Source organism: Xenopus tropicalis, chromosome 6 (genome assembly GCF_000004195.4).
Source record: "Xenopus tropicalis strain Nigerian chromosome 6, UCB_Xtro_10.0, whole genome shotgun sequence".
Classification (NCBI taxonomy): Eukaryota; Metazoa; Chordata; class Amphibia; order Anura; family Pipidae; genus Xenopus; species Xenopus tropicalis.
In genome coordinates, this window is record NC_030682.2 from 30,355,392 (window position 1) to 30,376,226 (window position 20,835).

The 20,835-nt window shown below is 36.2% G+C and overlaps 1 protein-coding gene across 2 annotated transcripts in view; it reads right to left on the bottom strand.

The window, feature by feature from the left end:
- Positions 1 to 8,999: 8,999 nt before the first annotated feature.
- znf804b (zinc finger protein 804B) overlaps positions 9,000 to 20,835 on the bottom strand; it is a 242,366-nt gene continuing 230,530 nt past the window's right edge. For both annotated transcript variants that reach the window (XM_012965620.3, XM_012965619.3), the window contains 2 exons: positions 15,035 to 15,165; positions 9,000 to 13,687 (listed from right to left, as the gene is read on the bottom strand). In XM_012965620.3, the coding sequence (XP_012821074.1) occupies positions 10,234 to 13,687; positions 15,035 to 15,165 (3,585 nt within the window). In that variant the 3' untranslated portion in view covers positions 9,000 to 10,233. The remainder of the gene's footprint in view (positions 13,688 to 15,034; positions 15,166 to 20,835) is intronic.

The following is a 20,835-nucleotide window of genomic DNA, read 5'->3' on the forward strand; positions in this document are numbered from 1 at the left end:
GCATAGGTCTTCATGCTTTATGGCTCATCAAAACCCTTCCTATTATGCCTCTTATTGGCCTGCAAATTAAAAATGACATCTGTATTTCAAAGTTATTGACCATGGCCACCCCCTAAGAATATGAGGTTTCCATTTGATCACTATTGTTATTGCTTATATTGCTTTTCAGATCCTCTCCTACATCTTCCATTCTGACTTAATTGATTTATAGGGTATTGAACTCCTAGCAAGCAGAAAGCTGTTAAACTCTAATTCAGAAAGATGCACAACAAAAGAGGTACCATTTTGAAGCCTTTTTTTGGCAGGGCAGATTATAAATGTAAATTATGTAGGTATCCACTGAACCCAACATACCAAACAAGACTTTTTTTAGTAAGCCAGCCAAAATGACCACCAGGTAACTCCTTTGTTTCAAATTTCCTAAAAAAAGGAGCATCTTGTCCTGTTGCTCTTTTTAGAAAATTTAGTTAGTGAACAGAAAAGAGTCATCTGACATTTTTCTAGTCAGTTTTTACAACAGTAACATCACAAGACTTTTCCTTTTCTCAAGAAATACAGTATATTTTCAGCCAATTGTAGCTGAAATAACCAGGAAAACTAGGAACAAATAATTGCAAATACAATAGATTTATGTTTAAGCAATTTTGCATTCACTTGTCTTATGGACAAAGACAAACGAAAAGAACTGTTAATTGCTATTTCTCTCGCAAAGAATGGTACAATTCTTAACTATTTAACTACTTCTAGGGGCTGATTTACTAATCCACAAATTCGAATCCGAATGGGAAAAATTCGTATTGGAAACGAACATTTTGCAACTTTTTCGTATTTTTTGCGATTTTTTCGTCGCCGCTACGACTTTTTCATAAATTATCGCAACTTTTTCATAGCCGTTACAACTTGCGCGAATTGTCGCAACTTTTTCGTAGCTGTTACTAGGGATGTAGCGAACATCGCCAAAAATGTTCACGGACCTGTTCGCGGACTTTCGGCAAAACTCGCGAATATTCGCGAACTTTGCGAACCCCATAGACTTCAATGGGAAGGCGAACTTTAAAACCTAGAAAAGCCATTTCTGGCCAGAAAACTGATTTTAAAGTTGTTTAAAGGGTGCCACGACCTGGACAGTGGCATGCAGGAGGGGGATCAAGCAAAAATTTCTCTGAAAAATACTTTGTAAAAAAAACGGCAAAAAAACGCAAAAAAAAAACCCGCCAAAAAATAACGCTAAAAAAAAACGCCAAAAAAAAAACGCAAGCTATTCCTATGTATACGCAAAGGCGAAAAACTGAAGCGAAAAAACGCGGCGGAAAAAACCGAGGCAAAAAAAAGCGGCGCTAAAAAAACGCGGCGAACATCGCCAAAAGTTCGCGAATTTGCGGACTTGCGAACACCCGATGTTCGCGCGAATTAGTTTGCCGGCGAACAGTTCGCTACATCTCTAGCTGTTACGATTTACTCGTATATTGTCGCGACTTTTTCGTATTGAGCGCTCGTAAACGGCGGGCAAAACTTTCAGACTTAGCATGATTTTGGAAGCCTCCCATAGGGCTCAATGGCACTCTGCAGCTCCAACCTGGCCCAAGGAAAGTCTCCCATAGGGCTCAATGGCACTCTGCAGCTCCAACCTGGCCCAAGGAAAGTCTCCCATAGGGCTCAATGGCACTCTGCAGCTCCAACCTGGCCCAAGGAAAGTCTCCCATAGGGCTCAATGGCACTCTGCAGCTCCAACCTGGCCCAAGGAAAGTCTCCCATAGGGCTCAATGGCACTCTGCAGCTCCAACCCGGCCCAAGGAAAGTCTCCCATAGGGCTCAATGGCACTCTGCAGCTCCAACCTGGCCCAAGGAAAGCCTCCCATAGGGCTCAATGGCACTCTGCAGCTCCAACCTGGCCCAAGGAAAGCCTCCCATAGGGCTCAATGGCACTCTGCAGCTCCAACCCGGCCCAAGGAAAGTCTCCCATAGGGCTCAATGGCACTCTGCAGCTCCAACCCGGCCCTAGGAAAGTCACAATACTGAAGCTTGAATGAATCCGAAACTTTCGTACTCTGTGCGATGGCTACGAAAAAGTCGCGACAATTCGCGCAAGTCATAACGCTACAAAAAAGTCGCAACAATTTGCGAAAAAATCGCAAAATACCGATCATTATGAAAAAAACGCATTCGGACGCTTTTCGGACGTTCGTGGATTAATAAATGTGCCCCCTAATGTATATATATTGAAAAGTGTCATAGAACTACATTGCCTTCCATTCTGCATAGAAGGGGCACAGAATTGTTTTCAATTCTATATTGACTGCTGAATGTGCAACAAAATATTTTAGCAGATGTACAGTTGTCTTTCATGATGAGAAACCATTTTTGTTGGTGAGAATAATGACTTTGCCTGACTTAACAGAGACACAACTACATATTGGCCAAAATGGCCACCATCATGGGCGCAAACTGTGAACAGTAGTAAACAGTAGAAGCAGTTGCAGATATATTGCATATAATGTTGCCATTTCTATTTCCACAGCTATGGTGTAATTGCACCAATATCTGGTTATTAATTATGGACCTCTTTTCATTCAATTAATGTTTTCCATCCAACTAAATTAAGCAGGAGCTTATTCTTGCTGCTCTCAGCTCTGTGATGGTTATCCATTTATATTCCCGGACTGTTTCAGAGAGGCATAATTAAGTGGCCAGTGCTGTTCTGTGCATGCAGAAGAGATTATAACCCGAAAGAAGCCACAATTGGACTGTGAGTTCATTTTCCCTTGCAGTCATGCCTCAGTGACACTCATAAGCAGCCGTCATTCCAGGGAGAGGTGAAAATGGGATTTTGCCTGTGTATTTCAAGCTGATGCATTCATGGAAAGGATTTTATTTTAAGAACACTATACAAAATGTGATTAAAAATTTTCAATGGGCCAAATTTTCACCGAGACTACATTAAACGTCGCTTGCCTGTTCAGCTTAAAAGAAATCTAACATATAAAAATGACACATCGGCTGCCACAGAAGCAGGCATATTTATTTATTGCATTTTGCTTGGGTTTCCCAGGGTGCTTTGTGGAACTGATTTTAGAATGCATTCAGTTAAAAAGACTCTATGTAGGTGATGTGATTTTTCAACAGACTTAACATGCTATGTGCTAATATGTGTAAAATAAGGGAAAACTTGAGTTATGACTGTAATATCGTTTCCTAAAGTGCCTGAACTAAAACTTTGATCTTGAATAGTCATAAAACATCTGGTCTTTGACTTAAAGGAGAAAGAAAGGTAAAAATTAAGCAAGCTTAGCACAGAAAAGCTGTACTGACTTCTCTGTGAAAAGATTTCTTGTGTCTGTAATTCATGTGCCAGAGACACGCAGCGCTCTCCTCTCTCCTGCCCCCCCCCTCAAGAATGATAAGAACTCACTCCCCCCCCCTTTATAAATGTGGATCTGAGCCAATCAGAAGGAAGCTTCCTCATAGTCTTACAAACTAAGCATGTATATGGGTCTTGGTGCAGGAGCGAGGCATTATGGGAACTTTCTTTACACAGCTCAGCGTTTTTTTTCCTCTGAACAGGAGAAATATGGGGAGACTTAAGGGCACTATTGAGAGAACTAAAGGTATGCCTGCAGCTTGAGATTAACTCTTTATTAGCCTTTCCTTCTCCTTTAAATGTATGTGTAACTACCGACCCACATATAAGGTGTAGTACTCCTTTTCAGCTGCCAACCCCAGGAACCCCTCCATCAGCAGCAAAGCATCTAAAGATGTAGCACCCCAATTCTTTAACCACTAAATATCTAATCCCTTTGTTAGCATCTCACTTTTCACCTGGCTCCCCCTTTTTCCTAGATTAAAATCAAGATCATCTGTTAAATTTCCAGTTTAAGCGATTGACACCCCAGTCTTCCATGACCCTAATTTATCCCTACTGAAAATTCCTTAGAAGAATAGTAGATAAAGAAAAACACCTCTCCTTTGAGAATGGACTAATGATTGCCACATTTTGTTTGCTGTCACACATCGCATGTCGGAGGTACCAGCCCTAAAGTAACGGAAGGACCACAGGGATCATGTGTGTGAATATATGTTGGTGTATCTAGGGGGGGCATAGAAATATGAGAAATTTTAGAAAACAATCTTGTCTTTTTACCAGACATGTTTATAGACACTAAGGCAAATACAAAACACAAGTTTGGATGCAATATTGTGTGCATGTTGACACTATTTGAAAAAGGCTTTTGTGCCCTTATTTCTTCTTAGTATCTTGCATAGCGCACCAATGAGCCCCCCAACATACAATACAGCTCTGTTATGTGGAAAAGCACACTTTGACCCATTGCGCCAACTGAATCAGCCATTATTAATGGTACAATTAAAAGTTACCCTATTCTAGCATAACTGGGTGGGAAGAATGTGACGCAACCTACAAATTAACAAATTGGAGGCTAAATTGTATCTATACTGGTGCACTGCAATTGCACTCGAATTCTTGTATAAAAAGGTGATTTGTTGGGAAAAAAACTTGCAAATGTGCTTCCACTGAACACTGAACTTTGCACTTGTTCTGGAGTTGATGAATTAGATGTTGCAAGGGGAGAGTTGGGTCCAGAAGGGGTTGGGTTCTTGTGTAATTTGCACTGGGGGTGACAGGAAGGAACAGCAAGCAACTTAATGTTCTTCAGTTTCTCTCAACTACATTTCATCTACAATAACCCAACAGATTGAATGCACAGAAACAGGTCATTAACCATCAAGTGTTTTATTGTTGAAAAAAATTATTGCATTAAACTACAGTTCTATGAATTTTTATTTTCTCAGCCTTATAAAAAAAATCTTACCTCATTTACAACAGGAAGTTAAATATATTGTATTAAGCTGCAGAATTATGTACAAGACTTTATACTGTACATCAGTAAAAAAGCATTGTTTTATTTTACAAGGGGGATTAACTGGTTTGAATGGTCTGAGCTTTAATAATTTGAGCCATTAAGGAAAACCTGCATGCGTTATGCACATTCTAACATTTCATGTAGAAAAACTGGGTAGATAAGACAGTTCTATAAAATTTGTTGTTACCACCCAACTACAGCAATACATCTACAGCAGTGTAACCCAGGCACACTGCCTATACAATATCAAAGTTCTGCAAGTAAATGTACAGTCACATTATGGAGTACCAGGAGAGCATCCAGTGAGATGGAAAGTGAAAAAGAACATTTCATTCAAACATTTTTCTTAAATATATGAGAATATGCATGGTTTGCTATTATCCTTTTCTCCAACTCTGGTCTGGCTTGCGCAGGCATTTTTATAGGTGAGATTCATTCTGTGGTTTGTGTTTCATTTATATTTATATCCGTAGTAATAAGTCACATCAACTGGACTTGCTGTATTTTTTCTTGAAGACGTTTCGCCAGTCATCCAACTGGCTTTCTCAAGAAAGCCAGTTGGATGACTGGCGAAACGTCTTCGAGAAAAACACAGCAAGTCCAGTTGATTTGACTTATTACTACAGATATACCATGACTTGGATGAATGAGAATCTTCAAATTAATTTATATTTATTCCCAAGTTTGCACAAACATTAACAAGACAAATAAAGGTGGAGCTTGAATATTCTGCAGCTTTAATCTTCAAAAAATAGACAGAAATCTGATTTTATTCAACAAAAGGATTTGTGATTCACATAAATTCATTGTTTCTATTATGTTATTGATTTGTGCTGCTAAAATTTTCCCAGAACTGCATAGAAAAAAGAACGGTAGCCACTATAATTTTTACAAATGTTAGTTTTTGTTTTATCCACTGATCTAAATTCCAAAAAGAATCTGTGAACAAAGCCAGGCTTTATATTATCTTAAATTACTGCTGTAGAACAAAATTATTTGCAAACTTAAATACAGTACACTTCTCTCCATGGCCAAATTTTTATTTGGTTTTCACTCCCTGTACTTATTGTTTTTTTTTTGTAAAATATCCCACCACTAGTGATGAGCGAATCTGTTCCATTTTGCTTCACCGAAAAATTCACAATTTTTTTTTTTTTTTTAAAAGATTCGCAAAATGGAAAAAAACCCACAAAATGACAAAAATGTTGCACGTCAAGAAAAAAATTGAGAATTTTTCTGGCACAAGACAAATTTTTGGGACAAATGGTTTTTTTTTTACGGTCTCTATTTTTTTAAACCGGGTAGCAATTTTTCAGCGTGCACTGAAATTTTCTGCGGCAAACTTTGTTGCAAAATAATTCACCAAAGGCGAAACTTGGAAATTTCCTGCAAATCCATGCCTGCCTAATTATTTTGTCACTACTCATCACTTCAAGCTTCTGATGACAATATAGCTACTTAATTAAAATACATTTTGCTGAAGTAGTTTCTTATGAGCTGGAATATTGAAGAACCATCCAGTTATTAAATAGTTTACATAATGATAATTAAGCTACTCACTACTAAGACAATATTATTTCCAGAGGTCAAAAAAAATGTAATTATGTAAATACTCAAACTGAGGTTACAATTTTCAATTATCTGTAAAAAGGTTACAATTTTCAATTATCTGTAATTTTAATTGCTGTTTAAAGCAGGATTTGGTTGTCCCTTGCTACTCTCTGTACTGTCTGTTTTGACTACATTTATTTGTAGTGTATGGAATTTTCCTCACTGAAACTAGGTATATGAGATCCCCAAACAAGGCTTTCCAATAGCCTGCTTAACCAATTATTGGGAAGTTTTCTACTGAGAAGATTAAATAATATCACTGGGTAGTGATGAGTAAATCTGTCCCGTTTTGCTTCGTCGAAAAATTCATAACTCTGTCAAAAGATTTGCAAAATGCAATTTCTTTTTGGTGCGGGTGACAATTTTTTGTCGTGCAGCAAATTTTTACACTGTGAATTTTGTCACCCATTTCGTGAAATAATCTACCAATTGCAAAACACGGAAATTTGCCGCAAATCCATGCCTGCTGAATTATTTCACCCATCACTACCACTGGCCCTCAGCCCTTTGATGTGGTCACATCAGGCAAAGGTACACTTGTTTGGTGACTGGTGACCTATGGTCAGTTTAAGTGAGCAGAAGATATATTTAGGTACATGTAGTAATATGTACTAGATATGTACTAATAAGGTTTAATATTATTTAATATAAAAGTAGAGAAAACTCAAATGTCTCAATGGATAGTTTTGTTTTATTTCTGTCATTTGCATTACTTTTATGTTTGTACTTGTATGAGATGAAAAGAGTTTTGAGCGCAAAATTGTTTGTGCTTTTACATCTGTACATTCAGAAATAAAAGAATGGGATTGTATTTCTTGATTAAGAACATTAATCCTTCTGCAAATGACTGTAGAATTCCATGATGCAAAATAAAAATGATCAAGTCAAAATGTGCTTGATAATAACACATGTAAATGCATTTTGATACAGGAGTGGGCAAATTGTCCTCTACACCCATATGAAGGATTCAGATTATAAAATATAAATTCATACAAAGAAGTCAGTTGAGTAATTGAAGTAAGATTGGGACATAGAATACCCCAACATGTAGATTTAAATACTACAAAGCCCTGGTGACATTAAAGAAGTACATCTAAAATCATATTTAAGTAAAGAGTAAAGAAGCTAAATAAGTATTCTTCTACTTCTCTGTAAATATGGGAAACCCTCATATGTAATAAAGTAAGTTAGCCTAGAAGCAATAACTTAGAGCAACCATTAGGACTTTTGCTTTTAAACAGGTGACCAGTAGTGCTGAGCGAATCTGTCCCGTTTCGCTTCACAAAACCATCGAAAAATTTGTGAAAAGGAAAAAAACTTTTTTTTAACGCGTCCAAGCCTATTTTTATGCGACCACATCCATTTTGACACAGCAGCATCCAATCTGATCCGGACATGCCTATTATGACGCAACCACAACTTTTTTGTGCCGATTTTTTTTCGCTGCAAATCAATGCCTGGAAAAAAACATTCGCTCATCATTAGTGACCAGTAAATTCTTCCTGTTGATAGTTTGCTATGGGTTACTGGTCCTGGGCAAACTCAGGGCCTTTTATTATATAACCCCATATATCTAAATAAATATTTAAGTAACTGATTTGAATTTACCAAGGTAAAACATATTTATTGTTGAATATGGGAGAATTCACATTTATTCATATCTATGTAACGGAATATTTTTCAATACATAATACAAAGAGTAGCTATATTTTATTTATAAATATCTGTAAAATATTTATCTTCAAAAAATGTCTTTCATTTAGTTTTTCTGCTTAAGGTTAATATAAGGAAAAGCTTTCAGTTTACAACAGTGGTTTTCAGATGTTTTGGGTTCAGTTTCCACTTGTCCAACATTTGTTCAGGGTCATCCTTATTATAAACACTGTTTTATCAGTCAACCCCCAAGAATATGTATAACAACCAATAACTATTCAACAGTTGTTACCCTATCCCATTACATAACACAACCTAATGGGCTCATGATTTGGACTCCACAAGAGGGAACAGCCTCAAAGTATGGGGACCTCTGGTTTATAGAAATAGCCAGATATCCCTACTCAGAGGCATCTCTGTTCCCTATTCTATTTATTTACTATATAAGTACATTATTTATATCCAAAATATGACTTAAATAAAAAACATTGGCTTTTAATAAGGTAGGAAGACAATGGGGCTGATTTACTAATCCACGAATCCGAATCCCAAATGGGAAAAAATCGGGTTGGAAACGAACATTTTGCGACTTTTTCGTATTTTTTTGTGATTTTTTCGTCACTGGCGCGACTTTTTCTTGAATTGTCACAACTTTTTCGCAGCCGTTACGATGTGCGCGAATTGTCGTGACTTTTTCATAGCCATTACAAATATTGGGAATTGTCGCAACTTTTTCATAGCCATTATGACTTTCGTGAATTGTCGCGACTTTTTCATAGCCATTATGACTTTCGTGAATTGTCGCAACTTTTTCTTAGCGCTCGAAAAATTTGCGACAATTCACGAAAAAGTCGCAAAATACCGATCATTACGAAAAAAAACGCATTCGGACGCTTTTCGGACGTTCGTGGATTAGTAAATGTGCCCCAATGAGTCCAAAATCATAAATTAATTAGCATAGTGTTTAAATACTTTTAGATTTTTTTTTACCTGTTACTATTACTCTAGTTGTGTGTTAATGTTTTAATATAGTATATATAAATCTATATTTGTCTGTGGCATAAGATCAGTCGATACTTAATTTCATTTAATATAACTTACTATAATGTCCATACGGATATGCAAAAGTGGTCACCAACATATAGTATTCTGTAAGTTTTGATTGGCAGTGTGAAACTAATGCTAGAATTTCTGATTCATTCCATTTGTTTGCATAGATAACTTGCTGATTGTATAGGATAATGTTTCATTTCCTAACACGGACAATATATTTATGCTGATAAAAAAAAAATCTGATGATCTAGAAAGCTAAGTAATTTGTACTGATTGCTATTATCTTATTAATTTATTTATTTGACCTGCTCAATAATTGAGTTTTATTTTTTTGTCCCATTGGCCTATTTGTTTTACCAGAATCTAAACTATAATTTCTTTCAAAATTCAGTACCTGTTTAAAATAAATATGTTCAAACATGTTCAATACATTTTGGATTTTCTGCATACAGTTCTTTTTAAATCTATTACTAGAATGAGGATCTATAACAAAAATAGGATAAAGATTAACATAAATGTCTTAGCGCTATACAAATAATAACAATAATACTACAAAGTAAATCTTTACATAACTGACATTGATTGAGATTGACTGAATTATTGGAATCCACAGGAGATTTAACAGATGCCTGTATCCACCATTATTTTAGTAAATATTTGCATTTATTTAGCAAGTTACTGCTAATTTAGCACAAAAAGAGATAATGCTTACAAAACTACAGTTAAAAAAATAACACTTTAATATTATGGGATCTACATAAGTTTTTTGTTCTTATCAGGGGTGGGCCAAGACAACCAGGTACCCTAGACAACCCGGCCGGCCACCTCTCCCCTGCAATGTGCATGTGCAAAGATGGGGCAAGGGAATGGGGACTTGGGATAGGATACAGAGGTACTTGCCTGGGCGTCTCCCAGTGTTGCACCCTAGGCAGGTTCCTCTTCTGCTTACACCTAGTTCCGGCCCTGGTCCCTATTGTTAAATTAATATGGGGACTAAAACTAAAGCCTACTATTACTGTGTGTTGTATCCTAGTACATATTAGTGAGATTGATTTGTTCCAGAAAGAGGATGAAATTCTTGCCCCTGAAAGAACGGATGAATCAATGGAGGTAGATGGATAGCTGGTGACATCCCTGTGTTGGGGTGGGAAGTAAAAATGGCAGGAATTAGGGCTGTGTGTGGAATTGCTTGGAAAGTAAGTGGGGCAGGATGAATTGCTGTTGCAGAGACTAAATGCAAAGGATGACTTGCTAGGAATGTTGGTTGTGCTGGAAATAGTGTTGGTGTCAATGAAGAAAGTGCAATGGGAGAAAAGTGTGGTTGAGGAAAAGGATTCAGCTGAGGCAAAGGAAAATGATTTGGTGGAGGATGCATGGAAGCTGTGACTGCATAACGCTGCATGAGTGCATGATGAATTGTAGTGATTGAAGGATGGTGATGAACTGAAACAGGCTGTATAGTATTTGCTGCTGAAAAAACAGATGATCCCATAGAAGGTAACCCTTTAAAATGCTTAGACAAGCGTTGTTTCTGCATATGCTGTTGTGCCTGGAGCTGCAATTGCCTATATTTATCTACTTCATCTGGAGAGAAAGTTATAGGTTGTTGTGTTAAAGGAGGAGATGTAGTCTTATGACACACCCTTTGATGTTTTTCAGCTTTAAATGAGTCCTGCATAGTAATATCATAAAAGCATTTTACATTTTCTTCCACTGGGTTTGTTTTTATATTTACAATATGTCCATTTTTATTTTCTTCTTCTTTGGTCATTTGGGAAGTGTTTTCACTCAAATGTCTAAGAGAGGGCAAAGGGCACGGTACATTAAAATGGCGTTGATCAGAGCTTTGCATAATAGGATGTACTTCACCATGCTGTTTAGGTTGTTCAACAATAGAATTTGGAATATTTGGGGTTCGAGATTCAGTATCCATATGGATTATGTTCTCAAAAACACAGTTTTTATCATTTGTAGTAACAGTGACTTTATATGCATTTAACTCATCAGTTTTACTTTCAAGCAACCCATTTTCCAGTACGTCATTGGTGCCATTTTCTTGTAGGGGTAAAATTGTTGTCTCATGAGCTGATGGAAACTCAACAGCTAAAAAACTTTCTGAATGTTCTTTTATTTCCATAGCGCCACCTTCAGAGAACTCTGCTGAAGTCATTTTGGTTTCCTCTGCTTTTGTAGAATGCCCGGTTTCCAAAATGAGTTCAGCAATGAGTGTTTTTTTCTCTTCTACTATTATGTGGTTCACAATATTTTCTGAAGTTCTGTCACAATATTTTCCTGAAAGAGAGACTATATTTTGGGAATAACATTTATATGTTGTTTTCTCTTTTTCAATAGCGTTGCACATTTCTCCAGTTTGAGAACATCGTTGCACACTTAGGGAACCCGTTGTTTCTTCTGAAATCTCTCCTGAATTGCTAAGGTTGGAACATCCTTTGTTCTCTGCTTGCCTTCCACACAAACTATTCTTTATGTTTTTGTCATTTTTTCTAGGACACTGCTGCTGCCTGGCATGCTTGTAACATAGCTGATCACCTTGACATTGATTTCTTGACACCTTTTTTAACAATTTGTGCTTTACATTTCTACATTTATAAACCTTTTCTTGATCAGAACCCTCAGAATGATGATGTTTTCTACGTTCACGAGACCGATCACTGTTGTGCTTTCCTATTATACTTGATCTATGATGTCTGTGTTTCGAGCCAACACTCATGGAAGAATCTGAATACTCGTAGATGGTTTTGGATTCAGAGTTTTGAGAAGAACTCTCTGGACTAGTATCATTTTCGAGACTTGAGACTGTACTGCAAGAGCTGTTTTTATCGCTTGTACTATCCCAAGAGTCATTTTCACTTTGACCTATACCAATATTTTTATATTTATGATAAGAGCTGCACCAATCCATGTGTTCCGCTTTGCCTATCATACTAAAAAGGTTGTCGCCTGAAGACTTAGGATTCTTACTTTTTGAATTTTCTCGAAAAACCAAATTATTCTCATCAGTTCTCTGCACTGAATCCTGGCAATTCCCTAACCAATTTTGGACCGAGTGCTTTCGTTTTCTTGAATGTTGACCTTTTCTAGCAACATAATTTGGTGTGCCACTTTGATCGATTGAATTTTGTGCTACATTATCGTTCATCTGTTTTTGCGTAATTTTCTTCTCAGCTCTGTAACTGGAATATAATTTAGAATCTTTTATAAGATTGTCTTTTGAGATTAGTTTTTCCCTCTTTGGTTTTACTGGCTGGCTGTCAGGTTCACTTTCCAAATCTGTTTGTTTTTCTTTTGCAGTTTTCTGATCCTCTTGTTCCTCATTAGTACTGGAAATTCTTTCACTTGCTTCTCCAGCTGTATACTTTCTAGAGCATTTGAAATCAAAATACAATGGATTGCAGGCATAGGAAATTGAGGGTTCAGACTTTGTAAACAAAAGCAGCTCTTTTGGCCACTGAAGGGTAGTACTTCCATCTTTGCTCAAAACACTAAGACAAGATGGTGCACTGGTTTGGACACTGCCATTTAAAGGTTCACTGATTATGGGTTCTGTGCATTTGTTTAGGCTCTGGGCTGATTGATTTGGAGCATCCAAATATTGCACATTTGAACTGCAGGAAAGCTCCGGATCATATGGTGCATCCAAGTATTGCACATTTAAATTGCAGGTTACCTCATTTTTATTATTTTTTTGTGAAAGGTCTTCTGATGGATGATGTATTAAAACAGCATCTACATCTGAGTGCTTATTGGAAGGAGTTTCCTGGTAACTTCTTTTAGTTGTGCAGTCTTTGTCCTCAGATATTTCACAATTTTCCTCTGACCTCGAAAAAATGTTTTGATTTTCTATTTGTTTGCAGGCCTCGTTGAAACTCACATCGGAAGATTGTGGTTTGATATTTAAATTTGACTGAGCAATTTCATTTTGTACCACTGTTTGTTCCTTACTACCCCCATCATCATCTTCAAATAACTCCTCATCTGCAGGAACATGTACAGGTGTAGACTTATCTGTTTTCTCATGCAAAGTCAACGTATTATTTTCTCCTGCATCGTCATCCAAGTGTGCATAGTGTCTAAAGCTTACAGACATTTGTTTTGCTTTATGATTGAAGAACTGACTGCAGTCATTTATATCTTCAGTACTCTCATTGAAAACTGATGCTGAGGAATCAAGTTTCTGTAAAGCCTTCTTGGAAAAGCAGAATGACACTCCTGTTCTATTGTTGACACTGCTGTTGTTTGTGAATGATAGTTGGGTCTGATTTCCAACATAACAGCATCTGCTTTTATTCATTATATCCCTGCCAAATAAAATGTCTTCTTTGTTCTCTGCAATAGCACTGCTGGAAACGGGTTCTCCTTTACAAACAAACGTACATCTGGAATTTGAAGTCCTGCCATCTTTGCTTGGGAATATTGCATTCTCAGTACTTCTTAATCTTGGTTCTTTACATACTGGACCTTTATCTGAAACACTGACAGAAGAAAAAATATATTAACATTTTAACAATGGCAGAAAATGTTCATTTTACCTATCTGCTCACAGTATTGTATAGTATGTTATTTACTATTATTTTTTACTATTTATTTATTGATGTTTTAATTAAACTTGTTTATTGTCAGAATAATAAAGCTTCAGAGGCATATAATTACAACATTTCACATTTGTGTAGACATTTTTGTTTTCACAGTTTCTGAGTTGTATTTCTTATACAACAAATATATATATTGAAGGGGTGTAGCTTTATAACACTTAAGTATATTAAAGTTTGTAATGAGACTGAATGAGGTAAGGGAAAGTGTAGGTTGATAGCTATAGGAAGGGGGAAGGTTGAGAGTAAAGGGAAAAAAGGAGAAAAGAGTGATATGGTCACCTGGATGTGCCTAGTTTGCTATTCAGAGGAAGCATTTAGGTCATGTAATAAGAAACCCATGGTAGCCAAGTAGCTATAAAATAATTTTGTTTATTATTAGTATGTTATTTACTATTATTCTACTACTTAATAAAGGGATACGTCACACTTTAGCTGCAGTTTTATAGACAAGAACTTTCAAATGCAACTGAGAAAACAGATTATATTAATACTACTGGTAATACAAATCAACTTCTGGATGCTTGGGTCTATGGCCTCCCCCACCAAAATCAGAAAGAATATTAAACCAAAGGCAGGAGAAAGGCAAAAATTTCATTGACTATAAAAAATAAAGACCTATTGCAAACTGTCTTGGTATATCACTGGGCCCCAGAATCAGAGGGAACTACTAGGGGTTTGGAACAAGAAGGTATTTTATACTTTTGATACTGGACATATATGCACCAGGGATGTCCAACCTGCATCCCTCAAGCTACATGTCAGTTTAGCTACAGCTGGAGGGTCACAGGCTGGACATCCCTTATACCCATGATACTACACTATTTCTGAAACACTTTTGCTTCTATCTTTCCCCATCCCCATCACAGCGTTGAATGCAGCTACCTATGACTTTCTCTGTTTCTGGACGACCAGTAAAATAGTAGTTGTACCTCCAACTCTGGTTTTCATATTTTTAATACCATACAGATACTTAAGGCAAAAAGGATGGAAAAATGTTCCATTCTTTATCACATAACTAACATTTGCTGATCTCAGAAATAGAACAGTCCACATTCAGTTTATTTGCACTTTTCCCAAAGCGTACTTTAAAAATAGTTTAACGTATGGCTCAGTGGAGCATTCAACTTTGCTGTGAACTATTATTTCCGCCAATCCAAAAAACCTTTGACAACTTTTCTTGCTCTGTATCTTTTTATATTTAGAGCATCACTTCAATTATATTATTACCAGTCTTGTTGCTTCCGCAGCTCAGCAAGCTGATGGAGACGTTTAAGTGCTTTTTCCTGCTTTTTTTCATCTTTCCACGACTTTGAAGCAACATTACGAGCAAACTCTCTCTGCTTTAATTCTTTCAATCTCTGAAACATAAAACATTATAAAATAAAATTATACGTTATATATAGTATACAAATCTCTGTAATTTTGCCACACTGAGTGCATTTACAGTCAACATATAATGGAAAGGGTGGACTTGGGTTTTTTTTAATTTTTTTAAAGGTGGTGTTGCTATAACCTGTAACAAACCTGCCTATAAGGAGTGAATTATCTTGGTGCTGTTTTATAACATCTGTGTAGATTAAGCTATATTCTTTCATTGGACCCGTTTTATCATGATTTCTATGAATTTCATGTACTCTTTTGGGTAAAATAATTTGGCAGCAGTCATGTTTATTTTGTTTTATTATAAAAGTGTGCCCAAATTTCTGACATGGAGTCTGTCAGATCACAATAAATCTTGAAAATATCTACAGCATTGGCTCCCAATTGCTTAATTTTCTTTGAACTCCCATACAGGAAAATAAAGAATATTCTTGCTATGCCATTGGTATATCATGCTGGTTTAGAGACCAGGAGTAGTCAGGAAAGCATGCATTTTCTAATTTACTTAAGAAGCATATATGAGGTACAGGTATGGGATCCATTATCCGGAAACCCGTTATCCAGAAAGTTCCGAATTATGGAAAGGCCATCTGCCATAGACTCCATTATAAGCAAATAATTCAAATTTTTAAAAATGATTTCCTTTTTCCCTGCAATAATAAAACAGAACCCTGTACTTGATCCTAAGGTATAATTAATCCTTATTGGAGACAAAACAAGCCTATTTGGTTTATTTAACATATAAATGATTTAAAGCAGACTTAAGTTATGGAGATCCAAATTACAGAAAGATCCCTTATCCGGAAAACCCCAGGTCCCAAGCATTCTGGATAACAGGTCTCATACCAGTATCATATTTTTCTGTTTTGACCAATGGCTAAACGAGTGCAACACTTTGAGTGATATAGTTAAACGGTTAGTGTGGTTATTTTTGTTGTTTGTTAAATTACGCAGTTAATATTGTAGATCCTGGAAGGGCTTGACGATAGTGACATAAATTGGTTAGAATATAGAAGTAGATAAACACAAGGCTTGTTTTAGATCAGCTTTTTTCATTGCGATAAAGTGTTTCTTTAAAGGAACAGTAACACCAAAAAATGAAAGTGTATAAAAGTAACTAAAATATAATGTGCTGCTGCCCTGCACTGGTAAAAGTTGTGTGTTTACTTCAGAAAGTCTACTATAATTTATATAAATAAGCTGCTATGTAGCCATGGAGGCAGCCATTCAAAGGAGAAAAGGCACAGGTACATAGCAGATAACAGATAAAACACTATTGTATTCTACAGAACTTATCTGTTATCTGCTATGTACCCTGTGCCTTTTCTCATTTTTTCCAGCTTGAATGGCTGCCCCCGTGGCTACACAGCAGCTTATTATATAAATTATAGTAGTGTTACTGTTGCAAACACACCAGTTTTACCAGTGCAGGGCAACAGTGCATTATATTTTTATTACTTTAAAGCTCTTTCATTTTTTAGTGTTACTGGTCCTTTAATAGTTCAGTGTAACAATGAAACAGAAAAATAGTAAAATAGTCTGCAAAATAAAAAAAAATATTTGTAATATAGTTTGACAAAAATGTAATCTATAAAGGTTGGAGTGGGCAGATATCTAACATAATAGACAGAACACTACTTCCTGCTTTTAAAGGAATAGTTCAGTATAAAAATGAAACTGGGTAAAATAGTTAACTGCGCAAAATTTTTAAAAAAATCAATATCTTTAGTTGGCCAAAAATGTAATCTATAAAGGCTGGAGGGGGCAGATGTCTAACATAACAGCCAGAACACTACTTCCTCCTTTACAGCTCTTTAAGCTGTTAGCAGTCTGTAACCAATCAGTGACTTGAGGGGGGGGGCATATGGGACATAACTGTTCAGTTAGTTTACTTTTGAATCTTGCTCACAAACTAACTGAACAGTTACAGTATGTCCCATGTGCTCCCCCGAAAGTCACTGACTAACTAAGAGGTTCGAGACTGAGAGCTGAGACCTGTGCAGAGATAGTTCAATTGCCTACTAGGCTGAGCTGGTAGTGTCGAAAGACAATCAAATACACAAATAATTTTGAGAAATTGCTTTAATTGATACATAAATAAAATATAGTCTTTATTTAAGGACATGAATGTTCTAAAATAACTTGGTTTAAAATAGTTAAGGTCATACATAATGAAATTACTAGAAACACAGAATTCTAAAAACAATTCTATGTTAAATTTTTTCCAGATAAATACTGGGCTGGAAAAAAAAAAGTTAATTGAATTAACATTTGTTCCAAAGAATCTTTTCAAATTGTAATATTCTAGTCAGCCCGCAATATGCCCTCGATTGATTCGATAATTGATAGCAATTGACTTCTGGGCTGCTTTCTATCGAACTGAAGAGTGACAATTTAAAACAATACTGAATCTGCCACCTCTTTAGAAAGCCACTAATTGCAGTGAAACAGAAGGAACAGAATCGCTTGCTAATTGCTAGGAATGTAGTAGCAACAGACTGGGAGAAAAGACATTTAATAAAAAAACAGCAGAGGAAATCATGACATTGGATGAATTAGCTCTGACCATATGTTAATAGAATAAGATTTAATAAATACCCCCACAATGCCACGCATAAAATATACAAAGTGAAATATTAAGAACCTTTTAAGAAACTCTTGAATCAACCCAATACTGGGTACATTACACATGAAACTCTCAAGGATCTGTAGTTTAACACCATTCCTATTTGGGACCGATCTAAGAAAGCCCTTCAGAGTTCCATAACAGCTGAAAATTGAAAGTCTGTGTTTTTAGCTCTAGCGCTTTTGTATTGAGCCACTTGTGTATAGTCATTGGTGGAACTGCAGCCAATCTCTTAGTGAGCCACAACGCTATCCATCATTTTTCACATTTCATGGGAAGGAGGTAAATGACCTGCAAAGGCAGGGGGAAAAGGTCCCAAACTTGGGGTAGGCAGAAAGAAGAGGCACATATTTATTGCCCCCCACCACTGCACCGTAGGCATATCCTTCTACTTACCCCAAAGTCCAGCCCTCTATATATACAGTAAAAATGGGGAGCTACTAGGGGCATTTTAGGAGGCACAGATCTTCACTACTAAAGGGCTGTGGTTGCCTTGGGCTGGTACAGAAGCCCAAAACATAATGAGCAGCATTTCTACCCTACTTATTTGTTAAGCTTTAGTTCTCCTTTAATGTTAAAATGATAACACTAGGGGGGAGATTTACTAATCCACGAACGGTCCGAAGGCGTCCGAATGCGTTTTTCGTAACGATCGGTATTTTTGCGCCTTTTTCGTCGCCGTTGTGACTTTTTCGTATATTTTCCGTGACTTTTTAGTCGCTATTGCAAAAATATCGGATTGGTTTTTCCGCCGTTTACTATCTCTTAATACGAAAAACTTGCGACGGCGGCAAAAAAGTCGCAAAATTTTCGTTTCCAATACGATTTTTTCCCTTTCGGGATTCAGATTCGTGCCCCTAGGATTAGCAAAAAACCCCAAGTAAGACACAAGTATTTTTGTTAAAGATAAATACCTTATAATGCATACTTTAAAGAACAAATTAGGTCACAGATACTGTATATTGTGTTTTGCAGATCAAAGTTCTTTTAGTTATACTTTATATAATTTGCCATTTGTGTATATTATTGCAAGTTAATTACCTTAGCTATCTTATTTTGTTTAGTCAAAGGATGCATCGAATATTCCAAATTTTTGTGCCAATGTTTTAAGCTGGAAACATTTTTAGCTTAGCTTTTTTATTCATATCAGTACAGGTATGGGATCCCTTATCCGGAAACCCGTTATGCAGAAAGCTCCAAATTACGGAATGCCCATCTCCCATAGACTCCATTTTGATCAAATAATTCCTTTTTCTCTGTAGTAATAAAACAGTACCTTGTAATTGATCCCAACTAAGATATAAATAATCCTTATTGGATGAAAAACAATCCCATAGGGTTTAATTCATGTTTTATTGATTCTTTAGTAGACTTAAGGTATGGAGATCCAAATTACAGAAAGACCCCTTATCCAGAATACCCTTGGTTCAGAGCATTCTGGATAACAGGTCCTATACCTGTACTAACATATTTGAGAGATTTTTTACCAATCCAGCTCTCTAAAAATTTTGCTTCTCTGCCATGATTTAATATAGACAAGGGTTTTTTATTGTTATTTAAACTTCATGTTTCTGTTGTCTTGACAGTTATTTATGTATATCTTTTATGTATATCTATTTATATAGTGCAACTGGTACAGGCAGTGTAGTAGATATTTACAGTGCATTAATAGTACAGAAAGGGGGGAAACAAACTTTGAAATAAATATAAATGCAAATGTACACAGTTACAAAGCAGGTTAAGAGGAACTATTGTGAAAAAGTAGCATATCTAAAACTATCTAAATATATTCAATTATACATTTTGTAGCTTAGCCGACATGGTGAAGTTAATCTTGAATTTCCACATCTCAGCATTCTGTCTTTCTACATGCAGTCTTTTTGTTGGAGTCAGATTTTTCAATGGGAAAACAAGCTTTAAACATCATTGGTCTGTCCTCCCATTTCCTTGATAATGTATTTTATTTAACTGTCTACTCTGGCACAAAGCACGCATGTATAAAACAAAGTAAAAAAAAAAGATGCTTGAAGTTTCAATAACAATACTGGCGTTTATGTTAAGAGTCATGTGTGAAAAACACATCAGTCTATGAAACAGATTTATTTGGTATAACATCATTTTTAAAAAAGCATAAAATAGTCAATAAAGTCATTGCAAGATGGTGGAGTGACTCACTAATAAGATGCATGCTCACATTTCACGCATTCTGAGTGTATTTAAAAGCAAGACAAGCAAGCAGACCATATTGACCCAATACATGACGAATAGAGGGAAAGGGACATAAAGATGTATTGCATCTCAAAGCCACAATTTCAGACACCCCCACAACACATATATTTAGTGACTTGTATTACCATATTTGAGCACACTTAGGTCTCTGGATGTTTTGGGGATTTAATTTTGTAATGTGTGAGCATGAAGACGTGTCTCTGCTGGAAACTTGATGAAGATGAATACAGATCTTGTATCCAAGCATTTAACTTTTTCATTAACTTCAGGACAAGATACAATAGATTACTTTAACATGTCGATAAGTTGCAAATTCAATCCTCACAGAGGAAGTCACGTTCCATGTGAAAATAGAGAGAAAGGCAAACAACAAGACACCCTTTATGTTCTAAAAACAAACAAACAAACTGAACACTGAGCCTTACTATTAAGCAGTTCCCTGCTGTAACAATATACTATAGCAGCAACACTGGCATAACTGCTGGCCTCTAGATGGAATTTATACAGTACAGGTATAGGACCCATTATCCAGAATGCTCGGGACCAAGGGTATTCCGGATAAGGGGTCTTTCCGTAATTTGTATCTCCATACCATAAGTCTACTAAAAAATCAATAAAACATAAATTAAACCCAATAGGATTGTTTTGCATCCAATAAGGATTAATTATATCTTAGTTGGGATCAAGTACAAGGTACTGTTTTATTATTACAGAGAAAAAGGAAATCAGTTTTAAAATTCTGAATTATTTGATTAAAATGGAGTCTATGGGAGCCGGCTTTCCGTATTTTGGA